At 29.8% G+C, this 12,206-nt stretch overlaps 1 protein-coding gene across 1 annotated transcript; it reads right to left on the bottom strand.

Annotated features, from left to right (window-relative positions):
* Positions 1,647-10,255, bottom strand: LOC109331871 (protein HOTHEAD-like). Its single transcript, XM_019566636.1, has 6 exons — positions 10,111-10,255; positions 7,324-7,663; positions 5,676-5,977; positions 4,204-4,589; positions 2,878-3,443; positions 1,647-1,888 (listed from the first exon to the last, which is right to left on the bottom strand). The coding sequence occupies exons 1-6, from the start codon at positions 10,193-10,195 to the stop codon at positions 1,828-1,830; spliced, it is 1,740 nt and encodes a 579-aa protein (XP_019422181.1). The 5' UTR covers positions 10,196-10,255; the 3' UTR covers positions 1,647-1,827.

Here is a 12,206-nt window from a genome sequence, read left to right as displayed (position 1 = left end):
TTCAGAAATTATTGTCGCTTTTGGTTGTTATGCTCTTGTTAGTGATATAAGAACTTTCATATTTAAATCACTATTAGATAGCACTTTGCGAAGGATAATCAATTGGTTCATTAGGTGGATGAACCTCTTTTTTAAGTGGGTGATTTTCTCTCCTTGTTTCATCATGAATATTTCATACGCTTGGAAAAGAGTATTTAGTCTAGACCTTTTTAATTTTTCAGTTCCCTCATGAGTTATTTCTAAGGTGTCCCATATTTCTTTTACATATTTTTATTTGACAATCTAAATAAGTAGTTTATTCGTAAGGCAAAGGTTAGAATGTTTTTTTTTACCTTTAACATCATACTGTACTCTCTTTTTATATTTATCATTCTAGACATCTTCGGCCTCATGTTGTTTATAACCATTAAAACTATGTTTGGATAAAAAGAAAACCTTCTTCTATAATGTTCTAGATATCTAAGTGTTAGGACTCTGAAGATTCTCATTCTGATTTTCCATATAATCTCCAACAAAACTTGGAGGAAGCCATCTATGTGATTTTTAATTAGGATCTGGGAACAAATTACCCAACCTTGTTCTAGTGCCAATAGTAAACACTAGATAACAACCTAATATGAGGTTAATTAGATTTGCAATGATATTGTCTTTTTTAAACCATAAATCATAATTTTGAACAGAAGAAGAAACTTTATAGAACAATAGTTGTAGAAATATAAATGAGATATGGGTAGAGAGATACACACAAATATGTATAATGGTTAATCTTATTGAACTAAAGGGTACATCTATTCTTTTTTTCTAATTCAATGGATTTTTACTATGCAATTGAGTTTCTTTACAAGTATCACACCAAGACACTCTTCTAGAACACTCCATTTCCCACAAGAAAGTACATCACTTTCTTATTACACAAACACTTACTAAAACCTACGCTAACATTTGATTTTATAGAGTAGAAGAAAAATTTTCTGAATGTCTTAGGATTACTACACCTAATATATTGATGTTGGAATCATTTTCAAGAACACTTTAAATTCAATATCACACCTAATTCTTGTTTTTCAAAATGTATGAAATTGTTGAATTTCACTTAAGACTTCGTGGAAAACAAATTTAAGAAAGATTTTGCAATTTAAAGTTGTTGCAAAAGTGTTATGTTGTTTTCAGAAACTTGGGACAATATATATAGAGTTTAGAGAGGTTCTAAGGTCCACTCTAAGAGGTATGAAATGCTTATGAACATAGAGTGGTCCATTATTAGATGGCACATGGAAAGTGGTTAGTGAACCTTACTATCCACCTGGTAATCAATTACCAGCCTCAATAATTGGCTACTGGATTCTTTTTTCAGTCAGGTAACTTGTTACATTAGTTCAAGTAACATGTTACGTACTCTCTTTTCTAAATCTCCCTACACCAGAAGAAATGACATATCTCACTTGTAAACCTATCATTAATAAACAAAATATGATTTTGCCACACATATTATTCTTCTTATGGTTTTTAGGAGGATTTAAAAGATGAAATATTGTTTTCCATTGTTAAAATGTAATCTTTCTTAGTCAACCGGAAGGGGTTATCTAATCAAAGAGAACAAAATATAACGAGCATATGTTACAAAAATATCTTGTCCATTCTTGTAATTGAAATGATAGAGCTTTTTTCATCTGCTTTAGCTTCATCAAATACAGGGATCAATGTTTAATTTATTATTTTTGCCACTATAAGGTCACTCCATAAACTCTACAAATTAGATTTACATGTTTTTTTCCTCAATAACATCATTTTATCAGATTCAAACAAGGAATAAGTAAATTTAACTTATTACATTGTTTCATCCGGGGCAGCACCAAGTCTCTCTTTCAAAATTTTGACTCCTACATACCTGCACCAAATTGAAAAAAGCCAGCCATCATTAACATATGAAAAAATATACCACACTCGATCATCCTAATTAACATTTGCATGTTATTCATCTACCAAAAATAAATAAGTAAATAAATAGGCAGTTAATATTTTATCAATTTGTGACAAGTAACTTTTAGAAGCATATGAATTTCAGTTAAAGTAAAACTAAATATATGGAGTGTAAGTTTAGTAAGAGGTGGACAAACCATACTTTAGAGGTAAAGATTGATGATCATATCATACTATAAGTCAATAGATTTAAGTATCTTAGATTAATCATACAAGATAGTAGAAAAATTGATGAAGATATGAGCCATTAAGCGGGTTGAATAAAATGACAAAGTTCTTCGGGTATTATATGTGCTAAAAATGTATTACTTAAATTTAAGGGGAAGTTTTATCACAATAAGAGTGAAGATATGAACCATTAGATTTGCAATGCTATAAGAGAGTGAATGTTGGACGATAAAATGTCAACAATATAATAGATTTCATGTGGTAGATATGACAATATTGTATTGGATGATTGGACACACTAGATAAGATATGATTAGGAATGAATGTATTTAAGAGAAAGTTGAAGTAACTCCTATTATATAAAATATGGTAGAATTATGTCTCAAGTGGTTTAGACATGTGTGGAAGAGACTAGTAGAAGCTCCTGTAAGGATAATACATCAAATGCAGGCTAGTCCAATTCGTAGAAGAAGAAGGAGACCAAGAAAAACATAGACAAATGAGTAAGAAAGACTTAAAGAACAACATTTTGTCGATGAACATACTTTAAGATAGAATATTATGGTATCTTTTAATTCATGCAGCCGACTCTACCTACCTATTGATTTGTTGAGGTCATAGTACCAAAGGGTAGGATGTACTTGTTCAAAAAATGAGTGGTAGCAAAAATTGTGTAAACACAGGGGGATGTGTATATCATGTGAGAAAGAAATGGGACAAATAACTTACCTTCCAAGCATCATAACAGTTGCTTGAGGATTAGTTCCGGGACAAAAGTTAAAGGTTGAACCATCAACAACTCGAAGTGAGTCCACACCAAGAACCTTATAGTCCCTATCAACAACTCTCCCAACTTGGCATCCTCCATGATAATGCCATATTGTCATCACAGTATCTCTACAAAATTGCTCAGCAGACACCGATGAATTCGTGTGTCTCGGCAACAAGTTCACCGGAGAGCTTGCAGTCAAGTTCATTAGTAGGGATACTGGCATGTTCTCATATTTGAATGAAGAGAAAGCCTTGGATTCAATAATCTTTGCAATGGTGCCAATGCCCTCTATGCATCTTTCTAAGTCTCTAGGGTGCTTGAAGTAGTTAAAGGTCACGGATGGGTTTTCGTTTGGATCACGGTTTTGGAGTTGTAAATGGCCAGTTGAAATTGGACCCATGATTTTCTCTAGGATGAATCCTCCTCTGAATGCTGCCTGGTCAAGACTGTTCATTAGATCTATTGCTTTTGCCATGGCTTCTGGGGTTCTTTGCTTTGGTGGCACCGTTGAAAGTTGACCAATCTGCATTTTTTTAATTTCATATGAATATTTATAGAAGGAGAAAACTCATGCTAGCAAGTGTAAAACAATTTAGGTTGGATTTAGTTCGAAAAACTCACTCACTTGATTAAATTCTTTATTAACTCAGGTTCTTAACCTAGCTACCTAGGAATCATATTGATATGGTATGAGCAAATCATAAAACTTAAGTAACCCTTTACCATACTAATTATCTTTATTGGAAAAAAAACTAATATGAAAAGGAAATTTCTTATGTGTTTGGGAAATTTTAGTTGGTAAATGTCTGTAACCAAAAAAATAAAAAATTTAAATACTATTGAATGTGTACAATCTACCTATGTGTCATATCTTACTTGAGTAATATTCTTTTATAGTAGCTAAAGATGCAGCCAGAATGATGCATAATAAAAAATTAATATTCAGTTTCAAATAATTTACCTTATAAAAAATATCTCAGTCTCTCATGTTTTTCTATTTTACTAGTTTGATGCCAAAAAATAAAAAATCTAAAATTGTTTCTAAAAATTTCAAATATGGTTAAATTAGTCTCTTTTAACATGTTTTATAATACTTGATAGAGACTAATTTGACTCATATTTAAAACTTTTATGGACCATTTTTTAGTTTTTCATTTTTTGAGGGACCAAAATAGGAAGATAAAAAAACATCGAGGATTAAAATGAGTATTTACTCTTAAGATTATATATCTAATCTAACTAATTACTTGTTATCCCATGCAACAATACCAAGACCCATGTACCTTGGGGGAAAACATTCCATAGTCTCTTGAGGAACTACCAGCAAAGTTTTCTCCACTGGCAGCTTCAATGTAGGTGCCATTGGCTGTTATGCCAACAACCTGAATAAGAGAGACCTCTACAGGTAAAGGAGATGGGACAAAGATTGCGTTCATGGGATTATCTGACATTCCTTGTCCTACTAATGGTTGATCAAATACTAAGCTTATGTTATGATCCTTAAGATGTTGTGCTGGTCCAATTCCACTCAACATTAGAAGTTGTGGACTTCCAAGTGCACCAGCTGATACTATGATCTCGTTCTTGGACCCATGATTTAGGTATGCTTTGTGTTTACGTCCTGATTCATCCTTGAATATTACTCCATGGGCTCTTGGCTTTGATCCATCTGTTGAATATTGAGATTCAAGGATCAATGAAATGCTACCACAAAAATATAAACGCCCATTTTTTATGATAAGGATAAAAAAATGTAATATCAAAGTGTGAGGAGAATGCTTCATGTACAATAAAAAAGTTCTCTAGTTTATTTTTGGGATGTATTTATAAAGGAAAATGATATATTCTAGTTTTCTAATAAATTCCTATATAAATGTTTTTACTCACAAGAAAGTGACACATTTCATAAAGTGATATTTAGTTTATTAATGATTAATTTATAAGTGACATATATCACTTTCTTGAAAAAAGATCATCTCCAGTACTGAGAAATAATTTCTTTTTTTCTTTTGCTTTTAAGGGTAAGAGTGTAATTTAATCATAAAGAAAAAGGATACAAATGACCTTGTGTCTGGTCTCTTTTATGGTTTTTTAGAGTAATTCAGTCTCCAGTATTATAAAAGAGTCAACTTCACTTTCTTGTGAGCAAGATGATATAACATTACTGATTTATAAAACCTTAGTACATACAAAAATTAAAATGCAATTGAATAACATAGATAAATATGAATATTGTTAAATATGATATATATGATGTTCAAAATTTGTTGTTCAAATAATAGAACTAGTTAAATAAAAATATGGATTTAATAGTATACATTATCAACCAATCATGTATTTTCACATCAACTCAAATGTTAAACTCCTATATTAACTATATGAAAATGGAAATTCTAGACTTAAAATTGTATCAAAATTAAACTTAAGAAATGTTTATGGTAGAGTTAAAGTAGAGAAGATAAGTTGAGATACACTATACTTGAAATATTATGCAAATATAAAGTACAACAAGTGGATGCAAAATGTATTATATCTTGTTATGGTCAAAATCTAGTTGCAATGAAAAGAATATCATAACATATATTTAAATTATACCAAGCAGAATAAAACAGACAAAACGAGACTTACTTATCAATACTTATCCAAATGGAATACCTTAAAATATACTAACATGCCTCTTTTAAAAAGTGTTATGTTTTAGACTTTAGTACATTCTTCACAATTTCATCACATATAATACAAAATTGGAACGCACCTTTGATTCTAAACATGATCCTATAGACGGTGGAATGCAATAGTACAGTGATTCCATTAGGGTTAGCATATTGTAAAAGATCAGCAGCTGTGTGCCTACGACCATCCTTATCAAAAATGGTGCCACCAACCTTTGTCCCATAAATATGATCATAAGTGAAGCCATTATTAGGCAACACACCAATCTCCAATAGTCCATCCCTTACTGCTGTTTGCCACTGCTTCATCTGTGGTTCAAAGGCCACAACCTTCTCCACCCATTTGTATGACTCGTTCACTGCTTTTCCATCCCAACCCGCGTCCCTATTCAAAACAAAAGCCAATGCACATAGAACAATATATTTGTACTTAAACTTAAAGTAAAAAAAAAATTCATTCTTTCATACACCAAAATGCAAATTATATACATATCATCGTTCACATTTTTTTACTACACCTTCTACATGATTAACCTTGTAAGTAGTTAGATTAAAGAATTATTTATACACTTGTGTAGGTATTAACTCAAAGTAATATCTTCTTAATAATCATTTTCTTATTTTATAGAATAAATTGATTTTTATTATATTTATTATTTAAAATTTAAAAAACCCCATTAATTCTTTTAGAATGTAGCATTATATTTGGTACTAAGAAAATGTAAATACTTTGATAATCATGATGCAAAAACTATAAACACTGCAAATTTTAAAATATTACAATATTTAACATCTTAGAAACAAATATAATACCTTATTTATTTAGTAGTATTTTTTTCATATATTTTAAACATGTGAGTTAAGGATGTAGAAAACTAACAAATAACTGTCTTAATAGTAACTAGCGTGTCGACCGGCACTCCGTGTTGGTCACCCGTATTTTTATTTTTTTGATACAGTATGTATGATCTTCATATTATATTATTTAAGAAAAACAATTTGAATATAAGAGTGCAGTATATAAGATCAATAAAGAGTGAAAATTTAAGAAAATAGTATGTGATAGTTGATATGATATACATAAAACTTATGTCAATTTCTCATTTTGTGTCTATTGGATGGAAAAAGATAGAAGATAAAAATAAGAGAATGTGTGAAAGATTAATGATATTAAATTATTAATATAAAAAATGAAAGTAATATGTGGAAGTTTATAGTAGTTATTAAAAATATAAAAGCGTAAGTTTGGAATATAAAAATTATAACATGAGGTAGTTATTATTTGTTTTGTCTTTATTAATAGTATAGACATAGATATAGAAGTATAGATAGATAGTGGGTAGAGAGGAACATAAAATAAACATTAGGTTATATATGGTTTTTTGGTAAAAAATAAAAAATATGAGGGCAAAATAGGAAGAACCACAAATTACACCATGGTGGTGGTTATTTTGGGTTTTCCCTTTATATATAGTATAGATAACATTTCTCTAAACTCTAAAAAAGTATTTATACTATAATTAAAAAATATAAAAATTTGTGGACTTACATTATTTATCGGATACATTCCGGTTTAGAAGTTTCATGGTTTATTAATTATTAATTTCCATGTGATCCTTATTTAATATTATCATAAAAAAAATAAACATTATCTAAATTGGCATAATTATTCTAGAAAATTTTGTTGATATTATTACAAATAAAAAGGAAATATCTATGGTACCCGCATACCTTACGTAGTTAGGGCTAGCACGTGTATAAAAACCAGCGTTCAAGCAACTTCCACCACCAAGCACACGAGCTCTCGAATTTATTACACCATCTTCTGAGATGAATCGTTGTGCAGGAGAGGTAACTGATGTGTCCGATAGGGCAGCACCGAATGCAGCTAAGTTGGAAATGTTGGGATTCCCATAAGGTGACCCACCTCGTTCAAGAACTAACACACTGTAATTTTGGGATAGTGTTGCTGCTAAAGGGCACCCTGCTGTGCCTCCACCAATAATGATGTAGTCATAGGAGGACATGTTTGGTGCTGAGGTTGCATTTTGCATAAATGTATAATTCGGAACTGTAATATTTGAAATTAATTACCATCATTAGACTTCCCCAATAATCGAATTTATCATAATATAAGATTTATATGCAGATATTATATTATATATTATTTATTTGGATTATAATTTATATAAAACCAACAATAATTAAATATTAATAATGGATAATGTAATAATAATGCATAAAATTTATAGAAGCATACAATATTGTCTCTATTATAAAGTACTACTGAAGGCGTAATTATGTGATTAGTCTAGTAATATAACTGTACAAAGTGCCCCGGTGCTGTAAGAGTAACATATGTCTGTGCTCATTATAAATGACTCCACACTCTACCATACTAACTAGAAGAGTAAATTTACCGTACTCATTTACACACATGTATCAATTTTTATTATAAATGACTCCACTCTACAGTCCGTAACATTACTATTACTATGTGCTAATAACTTATCATAAGTGACTAAAATCCATCTCAAACTATAAGTAAATGAAGATGGAGATTGTTATTTGAGGGAGACTCTCTTTGCATGAAAGTGTTAAAATCGAGATAAGGGGATGAGTTTTAAGGTGTACAGGGGATGGTGACTTAGAGTGCTTTAGGAGGGGTTCTGCTTGATGGAGAGAATTAGGGAATCTTAGTCAAAATAGAGAAGGAATAGGTTGTGGTTGGATAAGTGATGGTATCCATAGGTCTTTAGGTTGTCTCTTCTATAAAATTCTGGACTGATTTATGGGTGGAGAGTGATACTCTCAAAAGTTCATTTCCTAGATTATTCCAGGTGGCTTTGGACAAAGAAACAACTATTATTTCCTTGGGTGCATGGAATAACGGGGTTTGGTCGTGGATTTTGAGATGGAGAAGAAACTTATTCTCTTGGAAGATGAAATTTTTTGAAGAACTCCTTAGACAACTCCATGGAATTGTGCCTAAACAACACTCCGATGACTCTTAGAATTGGATTCATGATACGAATGGAAAATACTTGGTTAGGAATGCTTATCAAACTCTACAAAAAGTGGATGGAAGTTGTGGTCTTGCTTTCTTCAAAAGACTATGGACTTGTAATGCTCCGACAAAGATGAAATGCCTAGTGTGGAAAATTGTCTTGGATGGGTTACCAACTAGAGTGAACCTTTCTCGTAGAAGTGGACTAATTGCTCACGACACACTTCTCTGCTCTCTTTGTGGTAAGGTGAAGGAATCTACTAATCATTTGTTCTTCTCTTGTTCTGTATCTTATCTTGTTTGGCAACAACCCTATTCTTGCTTTGGGCTATCCTCCATTATTCATTATGACGTCATGTCTTCTTTTGCAATCCATGAAAGTGCTCTATGGTTGGAGAATAAGAAACAAAAATGGTGGATGACACTTTGGTTTGTCACAATTTGGACTATTTGGCACATTAGGAACAAAACTATTTTTGATAATAAGATGTTCCAAGTAGATGAGGTGATTGAGCTTATTTTTATGTACTCTTGGAGCATTCTCAATGCTCACTTTCCTCTTTTTTCTTATTCACTTGTTGATTTGGTGAGACACCCATCAAATTATCTCTCACTTTATTAATTTAGAGATTATGTGGATAAGAGTATCACTTGTTTTCCTAATTTCTTTATCTCTTTATTAATAATATTTTCATTGCTCATAAAAAAACCAGTTTTCAAATTGAATTGTATATTCTATATTGTCAATATGAATTTATCTATCTATCTATATATATATATATAATTATTACATGAATGATAATACATGTATATGGTATATTTGTTACCATAGTCAAATGAGTATAATATCTAGTGTAAAGATTTAAATAAATATTTTATCATCTATCGTTGTTTTGAATTTCTTTTTTTGAAGAGTTAATAATGATTAAATACAAATTATTGATGATTCAGTGATAGTGTATAAAACTCATATACCGTTAATACATATAATTTTTTATCTAATTAAATTAGTAAAATTCATTGTGAAATATTAATAAAATATATTATATATAATATGAAGATAATAAAAACTATAATATATATGAATTATTTATTTAAAAGTTAAATTGATTAATTTTTTTTTATAGGCAAAAAGGAAGGATTTATTAAAAGAAGAGATAATTACCAAAGAAAAAGAAGAGAAAAAAATGAAAGAAAAAGGTTAAAAGCTATTACTACACAATATCAAGACAAGAAATGAGATTTGCTATCCAATCCAAAAAAGTGATCTGATTAATATGATATTTTAAAGTCGTGTATCATGTTATCCGTAATGATGCATATCTCCCACTATAGGTTATTATTGTCGCTATTCGTTATTACAAATAGTCGTTATGTGTTTTATGGGTAGCCATAAGAGTAAAAAAATTTGTTATCCTTACTCGTAAATCTAACGTGTTTCATCATGTAATCAGTTATCAATTATATGTGTACCACAGGTGAGTAGAACAATGATTAATTTTAATTTTTACCGTTTTGGGAAGCACGGCAGTGTTGAGAAAAGAAGAGAATTCCAGCAAGAGCAGCAAGAAGCACCTTCCACCACCAAAGACCCATTGTACTCACACCTCAAATAAAAGCTAAACTTGAAGTACCAATTGAATTGAGTTTGGTTTATGTTCCACTGACGTGAAACAACACTTCTATAATTATATATAATATAATTTAAAAATCCCAACGATTTTGGCGGCTAAAGTTTGAGGAACATAAAGATCACTTACTATTTTTGTGGCCCAAAATCTAAAACAATACTAGTGTGAAAATTGCCGTGTGGATCATGAGGAATAGAGAAAGATACAAGAAAATGCAGAGCTTGTGATTTGTAAAATATATACTATATACTCCGAAGTCCTTGCCTCGCTTTTTTTAACATCAATATGTATGGGGATAAAATAAATTATTCCAAATTAGATACTAATAGTCTCAACTAAATCCTCTCATTATCAACGATATATGTATTAATTATTTAAAATTAAGTTAGCTGATTCTAAATGAATGGTAGAGATGTGATTAAAATTATTGGTCTGAATCATATAATTATTTATCATGCATGTATTTGCATTAACAATTAACATACTCTCTGTCCATACTATATAAGGCAAGATTTTGGTGGTCCTTTTATAAGTAACTAGACATCTTTTATGAAGCATTTATTTTTTTTGTCTATTTGCCTATATTAATTTTTTTAATTATCTTTAGTTTATGTTTTTGTCGTTATTGATATTATCATTTAACAAGCAATATTAAATAAAAGTAAAATTATGATCTTATAATATTTGTAAAGAATAAAGAAAATAAATGCTTATATTAATTTGTGAATTTTCCCTATTAATATTAAATTTAATATTTACATATATATTATATATATATACATGGATAGTATAACTTTTTTATATAATTAATACATCATTCATATTTCATTTTAATTCATATATAAATGATGAATATCATTTTCATTCTCCCACCTTACACTATCAATTTATAATGCCAAATTTAATTAGAAGTGTCAATTTACTTTTTAATGGGATGAGATTAAAACTTTCAGCAAAAAAATCTTCCCATGGGCAGAGAAGTTGGAAGACAGCTGCAGTTTGTTAATTAATTGCACCTAAGTGGAGCACATCTGTTGTCTCACAAAAATTATCACTTCATATACCACAACTTATGATTGGTTGAAAAAATATACTTAAATTAAAATTTTCATAATTAGTTATTTTTCTAACCAATCATAATTAGTAACACATTAAGTGGTACACTATTGTGGGACAACAGATGTCCACCCTATAACGTCCGTGGTGTTTCTCTTTTAAGCCTTTCATGGTGGAATGAAATGTTCCTCTAGACAAAATTTTATTAAATTTGGACTAATTATTGGTTCGGTGAAAGTATGGGGTCATTTGTCTAAGAGTATGGCTCCTCTATATTAATGGAGGGCGGTACATATGTATGATTATGATACAAGATAATAACAAAAAATTCAATGCTCATATTTTTACATTTTTATAAATTAATAATTTTAAAAAATTGTCTCTTCTCACATTCCCAGTACTGAAGAATCCAGGAAAGAAATTTTGTTGTTTGTCTAACTAGTGAGTTGTTGATTGAGACATTGGTCTTTGGTAGAATTACTGTTATTAATATAATATTATTTAATAATTTTGTTAGGTAAATATAAAGAATTTTATTAAACAATCAACAAGAAATATTTTACAACAAAATCTTACAAGTAAGTTGACAACATTATAGTTTTTACCTTTAATCATAACAAAAAACACAAATAAGTTTTAAACTTAATTAAACAACATATACGCAAATAAGATATTAGTCTAGTAGTGTAAGACTTCATTAATCTCCAGATAGATCAAAATGTTACGAATTTAATTTCTGGAAGCGACACTTGATGGAAGGACAATCACAAAATCTAAATTGATTAGTTTATTATTAATAGAGTGAGAAGATACTCTTGGTTATACAAAAAATAATAAATATTTGTTTCTAACATAAACTAACAAATAACAACTACAATTACATTAACGATAAACATAATTACAATGAAGTTGAAATAACA

Source organism: Lupinus angustifolius, chromosome LG17, assembly GCF_001865875.1.
Source record: "Lupinus angustifolius cultivar Tanjil chromosome LG17, LupAngTanjil_v1.0, whole genome shotgun sequence".
Classification (NCBI taxonomy): domain Eukaryota; kingdom Viridiplantae; phylum Streptophyta; class Magnoliopsida; order Fabales; family Fabaceae; genus Lupinus; species Lupinus angustifolius.
The sequence above is the reverse complement of the archived record's forward strand: the minus strand, read 5'-3'. Positions and strand labels throughout refer to the sequence as shown.

What these genes read in the sequence shown, in the direction of transcription:
- LOC109331871 (XM_019566636.1), bottom strand. Translation starts at nt 10,195, where the DNA reads ATGGGTCTTTGGTGGTGGAAGGTGCTTCTTGCTGCTCTTGCTGGAATT. An exon ending in CTGCCGTGCTTCCCAAAACG is followed by an intron (nt 7,664 to 10,110) that starts GTAAAAATTAAA and finishes CAAATATTACAG; the next exon opens with TTCCGAATTATACATTTATG. An exon ending in ATGGAATGTTTTCCCCCAAG is followed by an intron (nt 3,444 to 4,203) that starts GTACATGGGTCT and finishes AAAAAAATGCAG; the next exon opens with ATTGGTCAACTTTCAACGGT.